Source organism: Lissotriton helveticus, chromosome 3_2 (genome assembly GCF_964261635.1).
Source record: "Lissotriton helveticus chromosome 3_2, aLisHel1.1, whole genome shotgun sequence".
Lineage (NCBI taxonomy): Eukaryota > Metazoa > Chordata > Amphibia > Caudata > Salamandridae > Lissotriton > Lissotriton helveticus.
Window position 1 is genome coordinate 152,596,384 of NC_136062.1, and position 21,251 is coordinate 152,617,634.

General features: G+C 45.6%; 1 protein-coding gene across 1 annotated transcript in view; it reads left to right on the forward strand.

Moving 5' to 3' along the window:
• The window catches only part of NMB (neuromedin B), an 81,390-nt gene extending 64,664 nt beyond the window's left edge, over positions 1–16,726 (forward strand). The window contains exon 3 of the mRNA XM_078684615.1: positions 16,357–16,726. Coding sequence (XP_078540741.1) covers positions 16,357–16,413 — 57 coding nt within the window. The 3' untranslated portion in view covers positions 16,414–16,726. The remainder of the gene's footprint in view (positions 1–16,356) is intronic.
• Positions 16,727–21,251: the final 4,525 nt, after the last annotated feature.

Genomic DNA, 21,251 nt, shown 5'->3' on the forward strand with positions numbered 1-21,251 from the left:
GGAAGGCGCTCCAATCAAAAAAACATTATCTTTTACAGGTCTGCCATTTTCACTAAGGTGGATGAGGCTTCTCTATTCTGGTCCTAACATTTGGGCATGCAGTGTCTTTATCTAGTTTTCATATGATCACCTAGCATCAATTAAGGAAGACCTTTAAACCCTGGCTATTTCTAAGGATTAGATGAACATACAACAGTCAAACTTCTCCCTTTTTACAGGTAGTGCCAAGAAGCAATGCATGTACGACTGTTAAAAATTCTCTATAACTCGCTTAGCAAAAAGAAATTATGAGGCTTTTGATGGCAGACAGTAGCATGGGAAACCAAGATCCACAATCTTATGAGTGCAGAAGTTGGGGGGTGGGGGGTAGGGGTATCTTTTGAAGGAGAGAATCTGAACAGTGCATCTTGGAGCAGGTAGGGCGGACACCAGCAGCAATGACTGAAGATTTGGATCCAAAGGATGGGCGTGAGTGATGATGTGATTCTGTTCACTCGCACGCCTTGGTTATACACCCTAATAGCAAAAGAAATGCTTAGTCTCGCGCACAATGAGGGCTTCCACACGGTAGCATCAGCAGCCCCATAACTTACTGAGCCTTACAAGCCTGCCAACTGTGATGGGGAACTGGGGACTGGCCTGTGTGAAAGCAGTCAAAGACTCTTCACAGTTACATTTTTTAATACTTTATTGTGAGTCTCACTAAAATGAACCAGAAAATTTGAAGGCATGAGACCAGGAAAACCAGATGTGAAATATTTGCATCCTTTGTAAATATTATTTGGCTTATCCTGTAAAAAGTATTTTTAAATGGTCATAAAACACGATATACACAAAACATAACTAGGATTTGAGTCCACACCACAGAGAACGTCCTGAACTGTACTGCGTTTATACCTGTAACATTGTTTTTCTTTGCCTGTGTTATCTCCTATGTCCACTGATAGGAACCATACTGAAGTGGTTGATCAAAGCCCTGAAGCAAAAGGTATTCTGTTGCATCGGCATGTAGAGGTAGAGATGTGTGTTCCTTTCAAAAGCAAAGCACTGAAAGCATTCTCAATCCATCTGTAGCTTCATACGAAGACGGTGGACCTCAGCCAGTGTTTTGTTTATTCCGTCTGTTCCTTTTGTGATCGTTCCTCTGCTGTTAGAGTGCCTATGCATTTATGCACATCTCATCCTGGACACAATGGTCTTCTTTTGTCAGTAATGGATTCATGATCATATTCAGAGGCCGATTCTAGGATTCTCATCGTGGAATGCTCTGGGGTTAGATTTGCCCCTGGTGCAATCATACAACGCTTTAAAAAAAAATATGTTATTGATTTTATTGTATTTAATAGTCATACAATACAATAAAAGCATAATTGTTATGATGTTGTCGTAGTTTGAAAGAGCTAGAGGCAATTTCTCATTAGCGACAAGTGTTCATATCAAGTAGTCAAAGCTTCTTATTGTCCAGACCCCCACAGTCCCTCCTCCCTGTTGCAGATCATTGCCATATTTAAGGGAGAGGCGTAGTGATGTTCCCACTCTTGGCTTTAGTGGTTTTCCAGGCTCGCTGTCTCCTACCTCGGTAATCTGGTTATTAATTACTCTCTTCTCGGTTCTGGCTGTATTGGGCTACTGTACAATTATGCAACGCTTGAGCTCCACTTCTTCCCCCCAAAATTCCCTGGTCTATATGTCTGCGGCATGTAAAGCTGTAAAGCAAAGACCCTCATGCACTATTATATCTACAGCGGGGAATCTATTTATATACAGGCCGACAGTACGGCATAGCATGATTCTCAATCAATATATCCTTGTCTCTAGTGGGCATCACTCATGTGGATATCTGAGCTTGATGCCCAGGCATCCGCTTCACGCTTTCTGCACCTTTTCTCTGTAGAATGTGTGACCCCGTTATGTCAAGACCCTGATGAGCTCCAAGATCCCCCACCACGTGATCACTCATAGAGGCAGCTGCTCATGAGAAGTTTGGAGTTAAGAACCTGCTGAGCTTAACATTAACAGAAACTTGAAACAGAAGTCAACCCAACATAAGTAACTCACTTAAATGTATCATACATTGACATAGTAATATCATACATTCACATAGCAATATTTAGTGTAATTCATTATTAGTAATGTTCCTTCACGCACACACACCTATTGAACAAAGGAAACCACCCTCATTGCTACATCGATTAAAATTGCAATTGTGACAAAATATTAGAAGCGGTGGTGTAATGTATATTACTTTACACAACATGAATTGTTATTAAACGAATCCCAGTATTCATATAAAGCACTCAGCCCAGGCAGGGACTCATGTGGTGGGATGGTGGAAGATCTGAAGGTTCTTGAAGCGCTTTCAGATGTACCTGTGATCAGAGGTGGCATAACTGAAGAGACAGAGCCGATCCGTCAGATGCTAGGGACTGTTTAGAAAATTGGAGTCTCCTTGATTTGGGATACATAGATGTAAAATGTAGTTTGCAATGACCAGTAAGCATCAATTAAAAATTAACACATTGCAACACAAGCACTTCCTTATTTTCTATTTTTCCATTTTATTTTCAGCTCTGACCGACTACTCTATCTGTCTGTGGTTCAGGACGTAGTCACATTTCTTTTAATAGTGGCTGAGCACTCTTTGTGTATGTAGTCCAAGGTGTGGCTTGAATCTTAGGCTACTCGATTTACAAATTACAGATTCCAGTTCATTTAATCCGGCGGCATTCTCGGCTATTTTCCCTCTTTTTCTTGTGGTACCTTAAGTGTACAACACCCTATTAAGCCAAGATTAAAAATGGAATCCCGCTTATTTATGTGATTATTGGCTATGGATCTAGAGTGGGGCCCTGACCCGGAGTATAAACTCATGTTTGAGGGATACATTTAATTTGGATATTGATGCAGGTTCGGGAAAATAGGTTGGACTCATGCCAGAGGGATAAAATGAATCTATGCAGTAATGCATGTTTGAGGGATATATAGGATCTGGCTATTATTAAATGTAGTAGAGTTGCATTGAATCTGTGAATGGACTCATGTTTGCCAAATTACTTAAATCTGGACTCATGTTTACATATGTTAATTGCAGACTCAGTTGGCAGGGTACAGACTGAGGAGCAATCCTTCTGTTCTGAAAGGGTGATTTCCTGCTTAAAGATAGGCTTATGAACCCAACAATGGATGAACGGTAAATTTCAAAGGCAGCCAGAGATCTGAAATTCTGCCCCACGGACCTGTAGGTTTACCAGCGAACCCCTAAAACAGAATATGTGACAGTGTTTAATAGTGATGCGCTACTGCACAATTTCGTAGCAAGAGGTGTGCAATACGACTTTAATGAACATAGGATGTTTTTAATTGGTTTTATACGGAAGAATGTCAGTAACAGGAGCCAATCAATCTATGAACTAGTTCATGGACATAGAGAGCATGTAACCTGGATTTTGCAAAAAACAAGTTATGTTATGATGCACAATAAAATTCAGCAATTATTTTTTACGTTATCATTTCATACTCAAGGTAGAGGGAAAGACCCAGAAATACCTAGAAATGTAAAATTGCACATGCCAAATTGGGCGGTAGAGAAGCAGCACTGTGCCATAAAAACTGTGAAGTTAGATAATTCATTCATAAAAATCTTTAAAATTTCATTTTTTCAAGCTCATAAAAAGTTAATTTGCAGCAATGCATGTTTTGTTTCTAGGGATTTCAACTTTATTTGCTCCATCAACCACACTTCAGGCTATGTATGTCTCGTCCAAACACACTTCAGACCACAGCCTACATGCTGACATCCAATGCCTCAATATAACTTCTTCACAACAATTATAACCCTAAAGATAAAGTCCTTCAAGCTCTTAGTGATCAAAAAATAATGCCAAGTCATTGAAATGCTTATTCCCAATAACAGTAAGAATATATATATTTTTTTTTTAAATTATTTTTATTGTTGCATCAGGCGGAACATGGGTGCAGGAGACAAAAACAATTCGGGGGAGCGTCAACATTCCGCTCTTCCCGATCATCTGCAACTTTTCAATGTCAGGTACATAGCTTTCATCGTGACAAACTTGTTTTTTATTTTCACCCCAAACTCCCTCCCCCCCCTCCTTAACTCCTGAGAAAGTCAGCAACTGAGAAGCCTCTATCAAAAGCCCCTCTTCCCGCCCTCCCACTCCCCTCCCTCTTCTACAGCATACCCCCCTTTTCCGCCACCCCCCTCGCCCCCGAGTCTCTCTCCTCCTCTAAGTCTTGACACAGTATATAGGCAATTCAACGACCCAAACCCTCCAGAAACAACTATGTTGGATTCAGTGACAAACGTGCATCCCCGGCTGTCTCCCCTGCCACCCGCCCATTCTCCCCGGACAGTCCTACTCCAGTCCATGGTATCGCCTCCACTTAGTCCATATTTTTCGAAATTTCCGAGGGCACCCTCTAGCTTTGTAGGTCACTCTTTCGGCCGCCATATACATATCTAAACCCCTCCTCCATTCATCCAGGTTGGGTTTCCCAGGCGCCCCCCACATTCGTGCTATGTCTCTTTTTGCTACTACCAGAGCCAGCAGCAGGAAAATGAGCAGGTATCGTGTGATGTCTACTTCCGTCGACATGCCCAAATGCGCCAGTTTGGGATCCCTAGGAATCTCCACCTCCAATATCATACTCAGTTCCCTGAATACCTCACCCCAATATTCCTGTATCACTGTGCAGCCCCAGATGATGTGGAAGAAATCGCCTGTCTGACGCTGGCATCGTATGCAAGAGGTGTCGGTCACCCTCCCCATCCGGGCAAGCCTCACTCTATCGAAGTAGGCCCTGTGAAGGATCTTAAACTGTATGAGGCGAAGCCTCGATTTTATGGCCACTTCCCTCGGGTGCATGAGTGCTAGTTCCCAATCCAGGTCCTCCATCGTGCCCACATCTGCCTCCCACCTCTCCCTGAGTGTCCGCAAGTCTCCCAACATATTATTTGTCAGTGTTTTGTATGTCAGAGATATTGCCCCCCTCTGTATCTGCTCCTGTAGTAATCGGCCCTCAAGTGGTGCAAACTGGGGTATGTCTGTGAGCGATATGTGCTGAGCTCCCCAAGCATGTCTCAACTGCAAGTATTTATAGTATTGGGTGTTCTGAAGGCCAAAGTCCTGCTGTAGCGCCTGGAAGGTTTTTAGTTCCCCCTTTGCTATGACATCTCCCACCGTGGAGATGCCAATGTCATCCCACCTGTGGAATCCCTTCAGTTTATGTAGCTCTGTCAGCCACCTACACGACCATAGGGGTGTCTGTCGGGTGAGCCTTTCATGCCAGCCCATTCTAATTGTCGCTCTGCGCCACGCCGTCAGGGTGATCTTCGTCGCTGGTAGGAGCTGGCGGCCCCCTTTCCCACCATACAAGAAGTGTAATACCGTCTTGTTGCCCCATTTGGATCTCTCTAAAGCATAAGTGGGATGGTCAGCCGGGGCGTGTAACCAAGCATTGATCGGGGCAAGGTGTTCTGCCCAGTAATAGGCCTCCAGATTAGGCAGCGAGATACCCCCACTGTATTGGTGGCGCTGCAGGGTCGTGAGTGCCACCCGGGACTGCTTCCCCAGCCACAAGAAAGAGCGAAGATCAGCATGGATCGTCCGCAGTGTCGCTTCTGGTAAGGGATAGTACTCATTTTGCAGGGCGTATAAAAACTTTGGTAACAGGATCATTTTATACAGGGCGGCTCTGCCTAACATGGTGAGCGGTAGCGGTCTCCATCTATCCATCTCCGCCTTCGCTGCCACCACTACCCTATTTACGTTGTCTGCGTATGAGCGCCGCCTATCCCTGGTGATAAACACCCCCAAATACCGGAAGCCTTCCGTAGTGTGAATGAGCAACTCAGGCAGGCACTCCCCCCGCCGCTCACCTTGCGGGTCGTAGAGAATCGACTTATGCCAATTTATAGTGTGTCCGGCCACTGCCCCAAATTCGCCCAGTTCCTGGAAGAGGGCCGGGATCGTCCTAGCCGGGTCCGTCACATATAGCAGCACGTCATCGGCATACAGGGAGATCTTCTCCTGGTCAGTTGCCGAGGCTCCCCAGTGAAAGCCAGTTACCTCCTGATTGAGCCGAATACGTATCGCCAGGATCTCAATCGTAAGGGTAAAGAGGAGTGGGGACAGCGGGCACCCCTGACGTGTCCCCCGCTCTATCGCGAATTCTCTCGACATTCGCCCATTAATCCGCACTCTCGCCCTCGGGTTCGAGTAAAGAAGACTCACCCACTGTCGGAACTTGGGTCCAAACCCAAAACGCTCAAGCGTTCCCATCAGGAAGGGCCAGTGGACCGCATCGAATGCCTTCTCCGCGTCCAATGAGAGGAACCAGTGTGGCTCCCTTTTGTCACAGACTTCCTGGAGCCAGTTATGTGTGCGCCGCAGGTTAAGTTTAGTGGCCCTGTCCGGCAGGAACCCGGACTGGTCCGGGTGCACAAGGTCCGCTATGACCTGTCGGAGTCGTCGTGCCAAGATGGTGGCGAGGATTTTATTCTCACTGTTCAGAAGGGAAATAGGGCGATATGAAGAACAGTCCTCCCTGGGCTTGCCCTCCTTATGGATCGGGATTATGGTGGCCAGGGCCAGGTCCGGCGGGAGACCTCCGGAGTCAAACGCCCCCACATAAAGTGATTTCAAATGACGTGCCAGGAGGTCCCCCGTCCGTTTGAAAAACTCCGCCGGGAAGCCGTTAGGTCCCGGGGTTTTCCCTGGTTTCAGGACTGCCACTGCCTCCGTAATTTCTTCCAGGGATAGGTCGGCGTCCAGAGCCTCACTATTTTCGGGGGTCAACTGCGGCACTTCCATACTACCCAGGAACGACTTTACCACCTCGCAATCTCCGAGGTCCCTAGCCTTGTAGAATTCTTCAAAATAGGTCGCAAAGGCCTCTGCTATCGTGACATCTGTTGATGCTCGTGCCGAACCCGGGAGCCCAATCCAATCAACCCATCTGGCCGCTTGCTCCCGCCTGCTCAGCCACGCCATGAGTTTCCCGGATTTGTCGCCTACATCATATATGCGATGAAGGGTGGCCAGCGCCTGCGTGCGCGCTTCGTCCGTGAGCAGTTCCCTGTATAGCCGTTGAGTGTCTAGCAGAATCCTTAGACGTCCCTCCCCCTTCGTCCTGTGGTATTCAGCTTCTTGAATCAAGATGTTGGCCTCCTCCTGCGCTATTTCCTCAGTGCGTTTCCTTCTGGCCTCCCCCACCCTGGAGCTGAAGCGGTCTCTCAACACGGTTTTCATGGCTTCCCATAGCGTAACTCCCGATTGCACCGACCCCTCGTTTTCCGCCACAAAGACTTTGATATCCGCTCTAATCCCCCCTAGAATTCCAGGAGTCTGGAGATCCCACGGCGACATACGCCACTGTGCCTTTCCACTCCCCCTACCTCGTCCTATATGTACAAACAGCGGGGAATGGTCCGAGACACCCCTCGCCCTATATTCTGCCAAGTCCCCCGTCGAGAGTTCCTGCCTCGTAGTGAATATATAGTCCAATCTAGAAAAAACCTTGTGGGCCCCTGAGTAAAAGGAGTAGGCTGCCTGTACAGGATGGAGCCACCGCCACACATCAGTGAGACCAATCGTGTCCATTCTACGGGCCAAAGCCGTCACTGCCGTCACTGCGTGAGAGTCCCCCGATCTATCACTGGTCGTGCACATCACATCGTTGAAGTCCCCTCCCATAATCTGTGTCGTGTCAGCAGTGGCTAGCAGTATGTTCGTGATCTCCTGCATCGTCCGGTTTTGTAATTTGGGTGGAGCATATACTGACAGCAGCGTGTACCTGCGCCTCCTCCATGTCCCCTGTACCCCTGCAAACGTGCCCTGCGGGTCCAGCCATGTGCGTGTCACCGTGAATGGCGTCGTTTTCCTTATGAGTATTGCTGTGCCCCGTGAGCCCGTTGTGTATCCCGCGTGTGCTAAGACTGTGTACTGCCCACGTGCTAGAAAAGCACAATGGTTCCCCCTCAAATGTGTTTCCTGGAGGAATATGATGTCTGGTGCTATGCGTTTAATATAGGCATTGACCAAGCCCCTCTTAATTTTGGAACCCAGGCCGTTTACATTCCAGGTTAGCGCCTTTACCCCAGCGCCATCCCGGCTAGGTTCAGCTAGTGTACCTGCCATTGCACTTCACACCGACCACCGAGTGCCCGAGCCCGGGTCCAGGGCAGTAGCAAGGGTAAGCTATGCTGCTTCACTGACACCACCCCCCTCCCCCCCCAACTCCCCAACTCCCCAACGTGAGGAAACAACAGTACCAACATGCCCCCCCCTCCCCCACCCCACCACCCTCCCCTTCTAGCTGCGCCCCAACAGGGGACCAAACTATCCATGGGAGTAGGTCAGTCGCCCTCCCGCACATCCCTCCCCAGATTAAACTGTGTTCAGTTCAGACACCCGAAAAAGAAACTGTAGGGGGTGTGCCAACTTGCGTGCTCCTTGATGCCGAGCTGCTATCTCATCCGAGCTGCATGTTCCTGCCTTCAAGAATGGGAGTCCTGAGTATCTACGATCGGGTCTTGACCCGAGGAGCCTTGCTCCAACTGGCGGATCTCCTTAGCCAAGGGGTGTAGCGATTCGCCTAAGAGGTCCATATCTTCCTCGGCGGATGAGGGGCCTTCCGATCCCTCCACGTCATCCCCCTCGGAGCGTACCCCTCGCCTCAGACTGCTGAACCGCGATCCCGCCACTGGGTCTTTGCCTGGGGATTCCGATCTGCCTCCCCTGTTGTTGGCCGATCCTCGGGTCCTATATGGCGTCGCCGCGCTCGTGTGTTGGGTCCTCCGTAACCTCCGTCGTTGCGGCTTCGGCCGCTCCCAGCTCGATCTGTCCCTCACCTCTCTGTCCATTGCGTCCCGACTGGCCGCCTCCCTACTGTTCAAGATAGGGCGCTCCTCCAACCACTGCCAAGCGTCTTCCGGGTGGGCAAAAAAGATAGACTTGTCCTTATATATCACCTTCAGCTTGGCGGGGAAGAGGAGCATGTATTTAAGATTCAGGGACCTCAGTTTCGCCTTCACTGCGTCAAAGGAGCGGCGTTGTTTCGAGACCTCCTGGCTGTAGTCCGGGAAGATCATTATTGTAGTGTTCTCAAGGCGGATCTCTCCCAGGGCCCTGGCCTCCCTCAGAATAAGGTCCCGGTCGGCAAAGTTCAAGAAGCGCGCTATAACTGGCCTGGGTCTCGCGCCCTCAGGTGGCTTGGCCAGAAGCGCCCTATGTGCTCTTTCAATAATAAAGCATGTAGAAAATGGCGCCTCGGGGAAAGTAGCTTTCAGCCAGGTCAGGAGGAAGGCGGCCATGTCCTTTTTCTCAATCCCCTCCCTAAAACCTACAAAGCGGAGGTTGTTGCGCCTGGACCTGTTCTCCGCATCGTCCACCTTCCATTGGAGGTGACGGTGCGCAACCTGTAGCTCTGCCATGTCTTTCTTGAGCGTAGTGATCGCCTCCCCGTCTTCCTTCACTTTGTCTTCCACTGCCGTTACTCTTTCGGTCAGGTTCCGGAAGTCCTGGCGCAGAAGCGTCACCTCGGCCCCAACCTCGCCAATCTTGGTCTCTAGGGCAGATCGCGATGCCTGGATGTCCGTTCTGGACGCTTGGATGGCCTCCAGTAGCATGGCCGTGTCGGTGTGGGGGCCTGGATGGTCTGCCATGGACCGTGGCGCCGCGAAATTGTCCATAGGTCCCTGGCGCGGGGGTTTGGGTGCCGGGTTATTCTTCCCCATCTCCTCACCGCACAGCCGCCCAGGAGAATATGCCGGGATCCCTGCTTCTGTATGAGAGCGCCGGTCAGGGTGTGAGCCGCCGGATGACGAGAGCGTGGGTAACTGCTTCCGCGTCTCCCCTCGTCCAATAGTCCCCCAGGCCCTGGGTCTCTCCGCTCGGTTCACCTGCAGGGTGCCCGTGACAAGATCAGCCCCCTCTCCTGTGGGCCACAGTCTCGCCGCACTCTGTGAGCCGTCCCCGCCACATCGCTGCTGGTCCCAGCGCCCCCGGGCCACTCCACCATCAAGGTGGCTCCAGCCGGTGTCTCAGGGGGGGGGGGGGGGGGGGAGAGGGGCCGCCGCAGGCCGCGGCGCCCGTGGAAATGGGTTGGTGCCCCGGCGAGGGTCGTCCCCCTCACTCCCTCCGCTCACCGTAGGTGTCTGGTCCACCGCCCTCAGTGGTGCGCCGCAGCAGGAGCCGGGTGTCTTCTCCCGTCGCTCTATCTCCCACCGGCCGCCATCTTGGGACGGGGCTGTTCTCCGCCGAGTGGTGAGAGCGGGTCTGGCTTGCTCTCCCAGCCGCGCGTCACAGTCTCGGACCGCGAGGGGTCCCTGGGTGGTCCGCCGCTCGTTTCTTCAGGCAGCCTGTCGGGCACAGCGTCAGTGTGTTCGCCGTCCTCCGCGCCGCGCGGCCGCCATCATGGCCGCCCTCACCCCGATGCAGTCTCCGGGCTCGCCGAATTCCAGGGAGAAACCGCACCTCTACCCCGGCCGCCTGCACTTCGGTAACCGGGGTGGGTTCGCTTCAAGTTGGTGGGCTTTTTAGCTCGATGTCAGGGTTTTAAAGTCGGATTATGGGGCAACTCGGCCGGAGCTCCGGCGAGGCACGTCTAGTCGGCCATGCTGTTGGCCACGCCCCCCAACAGTAAGAATATTTGATGTCACATTGCCAATGCTCGTCTAAAAGCCACCCGATCCTTTCTAACTCATGACCAACAAACAACATTATAAGTAAAACTTTAATATTTAATCTATTTGCGCATGGAGCAACCGCAAAAGACTTTTCTGGTGCCTAAATCTTTAATTAAGATTACTAAAACCACTTTAACAATTTTGAGAAATTATATCTCAAGCAGAATCTTATAGGTTCTCATTGAAACCTTCATAATACACATTCCTGAATACGTCTGTGGTATATCAATGATTTATTCAGGATCTTGCACAAGGTTGAGGTAGAAATGAAGCTTTTTCTAATAGGTCTTGCAACAGTACAGTAGTGTTTGTTTTTACTTTGACTTCAATAAAAGAACCAAAGCTATGAACCGCAAGTTCACCCAATTAATACATTTACCTCAAATGCAAATGAGATGGCATCAGTTGAGAGAGGCTGAACTGTTGATTAACTTGCAATTACATTTACACTAAAGGTGAATGCACTCATTGTCTGTAAATGTCAGTGCTATTGAAATTATACGGGAAAGGAGGATAAATAAGACCACAAGGTGGACTAAATTATGGTTCAAGAAAAGGCAAATGATGCAGCATAATGTGCATATTCTGTGGCATTATTGTCTCGTTATTTTGCCTTGCCAAATGTTTCACCTTATTAATACAGCTACTACTGAGTGGAACCATATGTGGCACCAGTTTAGTACCTTGTGATCCTTTTGAGCAAGAAGCACATTTTTGTTGAAATATGCAGATTATGCAGCAGATCATGTATCACGTGGCAAGTGAGATAAATCAATAATTATCTTGAAAACGCAGTGGGCACGGAATCTCGTAATTCTATTAGCTGTGTATTCTTGAAACAAGACCTTGCTGCTTATGCAACTAGCATCATACTCATAAGTATTTGTGTGTTTGGATTAACCAGGGGAGTGTGTCAATGTATTAGTATGTGTAAGCATGTGTTTGCAAGTCAAAGTAAAGGTCAAGTGGCGTGCAATGTCACTTCTGTTACCCCTAGCATTCTGGTGAATTGATGTCCATAGTTGCAGTAAGGCTTATAGCTAACGCATAGTAGCCAGTGTCTACCTGATAGTAACTACCCCAGTTACTGGAGGAGGGGAAGCTGGAGACAGAGGCAACTAGCTGGGCGACGATGGTGCTGCAGCATGATAGGGGATTCACAGGGCACATAGTAGCCGGGTTCATAGTAGGGATAGATGGAGAATTGACAAGGGGTAGGAGACAGGCGACTGGTTGAGAAAGAAGGACCAGGCAGGGCTGTGGGAAGCAAGGGGTGGTAAAAAGTGAAACAGGAATCTGCTTTGGAGCTGCAAACAGATGTGCAGGTAACCGAAGGGGTGGGGTGGGCAAACTTCATCTCCCGCCTACGGAAGACAAAAAAGTCAACCCAGGGTTCCAATCCACGATGAAGTGGTTGCAGGAAATGCATCATTGCATCTTGAGCAGCCGAGGTTGCAGGAAGGGCATTATTGCACCTTGAGCAGCCGAGGTTGCAGGAAAGGCATCATTGCACCTTGAGCAGCCGAGGTTGCAGGACGGGCACCTTGAGCAGCTGATACTAAACAGCGAAACGGCGTCACTGGTTTGATCAAAGGGGCTTGCTAATGCATTCAACCCGTGACGTGACAAAGGCCCTGTTCACAGCTGCCTCGAACGTTTTGCTAGGTTCTGGGAGGAGAGATTTCAACAGAGTTGGTTTATCATGTCCATTGCTCATTAAGTCTAGGCCTGTTCCCAAATAAAAACACTGTGCCGAAGTATTATTAAACCTGAAAATGGCATCTGATAAGAGGCTGGATTAAAGATTAGAGGCAGCAAGGATAAGAATGTGCTTCTTACATAAAAATGAATTGTAAACTTGGGGGGGGGGGGAGGGGAGAGGGACCGTCATAGAGATCTGTGCGTGGTCTGCAGCTATAATCCAGCAGGGTAATAACTAATTTAAAGCCCAGTGTGTGCTATCCACGTGGCCGGAGCAGCCTAAAGGGCCATGGGAGAGAGGAAGACGCCGGAGTAAACTCAGCCAGTAATAGATGAAGCCCCATTGATCGTGTGAGTCGGTTCTATGGCCATTCATAACACAGACTGCTGATAACAAGTCTTGATATAATGATCCATGTGCCTAGAAGTCCATTCTAGCGGTTAACACGAAGCCGGCCACACTGGTTCGCAACAGTTTTAAAGGAAGGGATTTCCTTCGAATTATGTCGGCCCCGAGCGCCTCGCAGCCTGAAAGGGCTTTACGCATTAAAAACAATCACAACAGACATTCAGTGTAACAGCTCTCCATCTCTTATCGACCCGGAGCCGTGAGGAAAGGTCTGCGTTTGGTACTGACGAGCACTGTGATCTTTCCTCTTCGCTGCGCTTGACTTGACGGGGATAGGAACACTGGTCCTCGTGGTGACATCTCGGGGACTTGATGCAGGTGACTGGGCGGAAGTTGTAGTTTACAGACTGGGATCCCAGCCTCGCCAACTCTCAGATTCTTCCGAGATCAATAACGCAGGAACTACTACGTGGAGCTACAGCACTATCTGTTATCAGCACTTTGACACGTTATTGACTTAGCACCATGTAAAACTACCAGATTGAGGAGGGCTCAAGGGGGAAGGGCTCAGGCCTAGCGGAAACTCTGTGGAGACAACGGTCTGGATAAGAGGATATGGCTAAAAGGTGTCAGGGGCAATTGGTGGAAGCCCCCTAGGGATTGCTATTGGGTAATGAGGTGAGCTTTCCTGCTCGTGTCTGCCGTGTCATTTTAGCTGTTCAATATGAAATTCACGCTTCTGTGAGCATGTCTCTATATGCGTCATTTGTGTTTATACAGGGGCTTATTTACAAGCCCATTGCGCTGCCGGTGCGCTACAATGGCGCATTTTGCTGCCCTATATTTACAAGGACCTGAAAAGCCACCCGCGTGGCTTATCCTGTCCTTGTAAATACTGCCCCTTCACACACAGCACTTTGCATAAAAGGGGTGTTCCATGGGTGTTGCTGTGGGTGTTCCCATGCAACACCCATGGAACCTGACACATTTCCAGATTTACGAGAAATCGCAAACCTGGAAATGAGTCTGGATGCTACTCCTCACCAGGGGAGGCGTTGGGTGGTGCAACAAGGAGAAATTTATTAATTTCTCCTCATTTCTTTGAACTCTTTCTATAGTAAGAGGAAATCACCTCTGGTGATTGTTTATGTGCAGGAAGGCGTCGCTTCCTGCATATAAACAATAATTAAAAAATGATGTTTTGAAACTTTTATATGTGCTAATGCAACACACATAGAAGTTGCAAAACGCTTTCAGATTGTTTATGTGCAGGAAGGGACATCATCCCTGTGACACAGGCATCCTTGCACCATGGTGCTAGGATGTCTGTGTCGGCGCATGTCAGCTAATTGTGTGTCAGCACAGGGGAGAGCAAAGGGATCAGTGATATCGTTGTAGATACAGCAATAATCAGCTGAAAGGTATCAGTTAACCTTTGCGAAGGCCTTCCCGTGCCAGGCAACACTTATCACATCGTTTTTGTAACATTTAATCCGTTTGAGAAACATTTTTTGTTAAAATCTGTATTCAATGCAGCAGATTATGAGATATGAGGCAACTGTGGCAAATCCTTAATTATGCAGAAAACACCACAGCCACTGATATGCATAATTCCAGTGGCTCTGATTATACCCCTTCCCTACAAACTCATTGGTCAATTAGCTGGTCAGACGTCTACTCCGTGGCCACAGTCTACACTGTTTTTAATTTGAGGAATGCAAATGCAACTGTAAGGTCACAACAGTAGCCAAGGCACTTATCTTTTTGGTGAACCTGTCACAAGGGATCCATCCCTCCTGAGTCTCCTAAGTCTCCAATGTATACCAATTGTGGTATGCATTGAGCCCATAGTACCTCAATGCAGCTGCCAGGACCAGCTCAACTCAGCAGTGAGCGCGAATCCTTTGTATGTTGATGGCAAAATAGTCCCAACAGAGATTGGTTTACCTATACAGACAATTGTTTACATATGCCTACAGTGTCCATATGTGTCCCACCTTTCATTTCATATAATTCCTTAGCTCTGCCTCCATTGTTTGTACCATCACAGAATGCTGTGCCTTTCTGTTCACTATTTCTATAATAAATTGTGAATTTTAAGAAATGGTCAACATAATTTAGTCATGATTTTAACATGGTGCTCAAACCCAAGCAAGTCTAAATCGACTTTTATCGCTCTCTACTACACATTCAAACGACAAATGCTTGAGTCTTAAGTAAATATATGTCTTCATTTTATTAAACTATATAAACTTTATTAAACCATGTGTACAGTCCCTTGCTGGTGTCCTGACTCAGAACATCTGAGTACACACATTCTTATCCAACAAGTGTTTCGCTCAAGCTCAATTTGTCTTTGAGCGTCCTCAACAAGTTTGCAAAAAAGCATTCATGTGGTTTGGTCCAACCCTAGAAAGTATGTCTTACAACTATACTGTAAGAGGTAGCTTTCAGTCCCTAGATCAAAATGACAGCATGAAGTATGAGGACCTGTCTGGTGTGATTAGGATAAAAAAAGCTAGCAAGACTTATTCATTTCTAAGAACCGCTTAGTAGTTCCGCTCTTCTCTCTAAATTGGTATTGACATACATTGGGCTCAACAACTATAGATCTATTGAAAACTTTCCATTGCTTGAAAAGACTGTAGAAACAGTTGAGAAGTTAATATTGAAAGAAGGTCCTTTATTGTAATTTTCATTTATATAAAGCTTTACACAGTTTGCAAATATGTCTGCTTGTGTGATAGTTTTAAATTCCAAGTAGGTGTTTGAAATTACAGGAAACAAGAAAAGTCCCTAATAACAGTGACGTTCTGTCAAAATATAAGACAGTCTATTAGACAAAACTGGTAGTCATGAGAGTGCCTAAATCAAAAGGAACTAGTAATGCTACAATGTCAAAAGATCAACACTACAATTAAAGAAACAATTAAGAATTAATAATAACAAATCATTTGTTACATGGAAAAATGTATTAAATACAATTATATTTTAATGAAATGTTTTTATGATATATGTACATAATTGTATTTAATACATTTTTCCATGTAACATATGATTTGTTTGTTATTATTAATTCTTAATTGTTTCTTTAATTGTAGTGTTGATCTTTTGACATTGTAGCATTACTAGTTCATTTTGATTTAGGCACTCTCATGACTATCAGTTTTGTCTAATAGACTGTCTTACATTTTGACAGAACGTCACTGTTATTAGGGACTTTTCTTGTTTCCTGTTTGTCCCCTGTCCCAGATTGGACCAGTAGGGGACCTCCCTTTTTTTCTTTACTGTGGTATTGAAATTACGTCATAACAGAGTACTCACTCACATAAACTTCAGAGATTGCCAATTTTCTGACTAAATTGTCACGATATTTGTTGCCTCTGAAGAAATGACAAAAACCCTGCTGTACTGTCGAGAACTGTGAGCAGTTTTCAGTGTAGTCAATGTATTTCACCTTAGTCTAATATTCCAAGTTGAAGCTTAACATGATTTAACATTACATTGTATGAATAGCTCTTTGCCTGTGGTTCTGTGCTAAATCTGACAACAATCGGATTGCATTTCTCAGCCTAATAATTTCTTTCTCTCATTTCAGGCCACTGGTTTATTAATGAAGATACTGGGAAAAAAAATAGAAAACAGCAGGAAGTGACAAATAATTTGCATTCCTGTCTACACGTCTTGTACATACTAGAATTCCAGCCTGAAATACAGAGGACTAATTCCAGACATTCCAAAGGCTTTTCTTTATATATTGAGAGAATAAATCAAAATGTTTTAAATTATAATTTAATGTAGCTACATCATTTTTATTATGATTTATTGATTATGTAATATTGTTAATATTTATCATCGATATTTTAAAATGAAGTACAAAGTACCTTGTATATTTTTCTGACATTTTATGCATTGCTGCTGATGTTCAAAGAAAACCTGTGAATAAAAAACATTCTTTGCACAGAAAATGTGACTTCGCTCTATGCTTTTGTGCTGTTTTTGAAATATGACTTAGAGGTTTCACAAATGTGTCATGCGTTATGTTTTTTTCAAGAGCCTCATACTACAACAAGAATAAGGGCAAGAGTGTGTTGAACTTGGGTTCAAATAATTATTTGGATAATGTTTGTCCAAAATTGACTTACTTGACTCTGTATTGGTGCTAAGTAGCTCTAGAGAAGGTATCTGCCTGGGTATTAAATATCTGCCATGTTAAGAGCATAGATCTATGGGCCTCATTTATGAAAGCGTTGCGCCACCGATGCGTCACTTTTTCCCATGTTAAAAGTGACGCACCGGCGGCGCAAGGCCTTCATAAATCTGCCCCTATGTTTCTAAGTAGGCCTGGGTGGAATTTCAAGTAATCAGAGTAATTAGGTAATTCTGCGTTACTCTTTGATGCTGAATTACCTATAATAATTCGATTATTCCTTTGGCATAATTGAGAGTAATTTCGGGGGGGAAAAATCAGCTCACGATCGCTATTCGTATTATACTGCATTCAGCGCTATTTCTTAGCATCAAACTGCATCCTCTGGTGCAGTTTGAACTAAGAAAATAACTCTAAATAACGGAAGTAAGTTAGTGAAAATCATACCCCAAAAGCACATTTAGAGAGCATGAGTGATTGCTCCTGCTCGCTATTATTCCATTTAGCACGATTTCTTAGCCAAAAATGCATTCTTGCACCCATTTTGGCGTGAGGGTTAATTTTAGCACGAAGAAATAGCACTTACTGCACTATTATTTCTCGCGTAATTATACGCATTCGTATGAATTCTTAAGTAGTTCTGCATGATTTTTTGACACTGAATTACGCAAGTTACGCCATCCCCTATTTTTAAGTCTTTCCTGCATTCTACCAATGTAGTCTGGGAACGGATCTCAAGAGGGTTTGAGTTCCATATCATGTCTCCCTTTATCCTATTCTTAAATGGTCTGTCACCCCAATTTTTTTGTTTCCAAGCCGGGTACTAGAAAATTGTTTTTATTGCAGGATCTGAGATTGCGAGCAGGAATATATGCTTTTAGCTTGTTTGCGAGAAAATTGGCTGCAGTAAAGTGGTACATTGCTTGCATCATACAAGATGTTTAGAAGATTATCATTTTCTTCGCAGAAAGTCAGTGAAATTGTTGAACATAGGTGGAGACTGAATCTCAACACTGCTTTATGGATTTTTGAAGATGATTGATTGACTTAGTGACAAGGCCTAGGTAAACAAAGTTATCATTGTATAAGAGTAAGTGGACAAAGGCTTTCACAACCATGATCTTATGTCTTAAGCAGAGGAGTCGCAAAATACACATGTGATGGAAACATGTTTGGGAGATGTGATGGAAACATGTTTGGGTGATGTGATGGAAACATGTTTGGGTGACATTTGTGATCTGCTGATCTAAGTTCAGCTCTGAGTCCAATAGGACTCCGAGGTTTCGAGGATGACTGGTTTAAGATTGTCACATTGTTGGGTCAGTCAAAATAAATTGTTCCAACAATTGACTTTATTAAACATAAATAAGATTCCAATTTTGGCATGATTTAATTTGAGATAATTTTTATACCCAAAAGGATAATGTTGCAATAATACAGTAACCTGGGGATGAACTGAATGTGTCCTCATTTAAATTGAAAAAAATCTGCATATCTGCGGCATATAAATAAACCAAACCTTTGAGATGGCTGAAAAGTTTAGTCTTTCAATGACAGTGTTTGATCCATTAGCAGGATCTGATGATTGATTGTCTCAGCAAGAACCTACCTCAGACATCCACGGATGCCAACACCTCAGCACGCAACCTCCATCAAGAGCAACTTCCATGATGGTATAAAGGCAGTAGCCACCTGGATGAAGGATAGCTGCCTCAAGCTTAACTCAGACAAGACCAAAGTCCTCATCCTAGGCTCCTCCTCTTTTGCCTAGGCCAACTCTTGGTGGCCCGCAGTGCTCGGAACTCTCCCACACCCACAAGCCACGCAGGGACCCTTGGCATCATCCTGGACTCCATGCTCTCAATGAACCGCTAAATCAATGCCATTTCATCCTTCTACTTCCACTTGCTCTGCCTCCTTCGTAAGATTTTCAAATGGATCTCCACCGAATCCAGCGAAACTGTCACCCCTATGCTCGTCAGCAGCAGACTCGACATACCACAACACACTCTATGCCGGTACCACCCAAAAACTCCCCAAAAATTACAGACTCATCCTGAACATCCCACTTCACACCCACATCACCGATCACCTGAGAGACCTTCACTGGCTATCTATCAAAGAAAGAGTCACGTTCAAGCTTCTCACTCATGCCTACAAGGCCCTCCACAATGCTGGATCTGCACACCTTAACCACCGCCTCTCCTTTTACACTCCACTAAACATCTCCGCCCTGCCCAACTGTCCCTGGCTACCATCCAACGGATCTGCAAGACCATGGCTGCAGAAAGAACATTCTCCTACCTCGCTGTGAAGACCTAGAATTCCCTGCCTCTGCACCTCAGGAATCACCATCGCTGCCACAATTCATGAAGGACTTCTAGACCTGGCTCTTCAATTGAACATCAAACTCACCCACACCCCCTCCTCTTCAGTTCCTTGAGACCCTCACGGGTGAAGAGTTTGCACTTTATAAGATTACTGATTGATTGATTGATGGTATCAAGTACGGCAGATAGGTACAGGAGTATTACTACTCCTGATATCCTGCCATCCACAATCATTCTAGAATTATCGATCATAAAGACTATAATAAGTTTGATACATTAGCCTAGGGCAGAACCCCACCTGGTTTGTCTCTAATAGCTTGTGTTGTTCAACATATTCATAGGAGTGATTAGTGACTACGTTCTCTTACAGTTTTGCAATACAGAGCCGAAGGGATATTGGCCTGTAGTTTAGATTAGCTTTTTTAAGATGGGTCTCACTGCCAATTTTTTATAATTTTCAGTGAACTTGCCTTCTGTGAGGGAAGCATCAATGATCCGGCTAAGCATAGGCGCCACTGAGGAACAGGACGTTTTGAGAATGAGAGGCAGGCTAACCCAGCTAGTGGCAACCCTGAGAGTGTATTAGATGAGATATTGTAGTGTAGTTCCTATATTCCCAATAGGCTCTGCGCATTGGAATAATATATCCTATAGATTCGACGTAGGACTTAGGTCGACTAGGTCTCTATCAAATATATTAGAATTAATTGTGAGTGCCAGCTAGCTCAGAGGTCACTAGAAACGTTCTCAAATATACAAGAAGGGATTAGTTTCTGACAACTTTGTTTCCCCAAGAATAAAACAGATCTTCAGAGTCGTGGAAACAATAGATAGATATTTTACTCAGTCAATCGTGCATGTTTTCAATAAAAGGGTTTTATTGAACAGTCTTCTTTGTCTTGGAAGTAAAGTGAACTCCTACAATCGTAATACTGGTTGCAAAGTATAATGCGTACAGTAAGAAGAGTATTATAAAATAATACTGTAAAAGCATTGTATGGTTTCTAAACCATAGATAAATACATACATAAATACCAAAAGCTAAACGTACTCTACTGGTGCTTCTAAAATACGCCTACCCCAATGTACCTAACCTAAGTCTAGTATGAGGGAAGAAGTAAGTGAGGTGTAGCATAGGTTTAGTTTTCTTTGCCTAGAATCTAACCAAGATTTCTCTTAGGGTCTAATCAGCTCCGTACCTTGGTTTTAGAATGAAGGAGGTCTGGTATCTCTGTCTTGGGACTTGATTTCCCAACACCCCTCGAGGGGAGCTTGGAAACAGTGGAGCTGGATTCTCAGCAAGAGAAAGGACAGCTTCTCGAACAGTGCGTCAGTTGGAGGGTCGGCTTCCTTCGGCACTTGCTGTAGCGAGCTGCGTCGGGCAAGTAGATAGTCGAGCTGCTCCGAACTACCATGTGTTTGCTAGGGCAAGTGTAGGCATATTTATACCTTGAAGGTGCCTAGTTTGACATAAAGTCGGACATAATAATGTCATCAAAGAACCCCAAGGGAATGGTTGTTCTTTGAAAACTCCATGATTTCTAGGACAAATCAATATTCATGCAAGGGGATATTCCTTTACTGCTGAAGCCGAGTTTTCCAAGAAATCGATGTGGCTTTTTGGAACAAGTTGAAGTAGCCATGCCTATATTTGGACTGGATGGGTTATGTCTAAATATGGGTATGATTTCTACGTCTATTTAAGGGCAATGTGAATTATACCTATAAAAGGGCATGAATCGGTAAATTACGCTTGGATTCTACAATGCTACACAACACCCACTCCACTTTATTATGTTCGATATTACTAAATTCGAAGGATTTTTTAAACATATCTAAAGCATGATGTGTAAAAATCCCTCCCAAAATACATAAAATGCATTTGAAATGGGGGTACACGAAAAATGAGTATTAGTGCTGTATGCATTTAAAAAAGCAATATTTTCATTCAAAGCATGTAGTGTGACATTGTAAAATGCTTACCAGAATAAGTCATGAAATAACATTTATGAA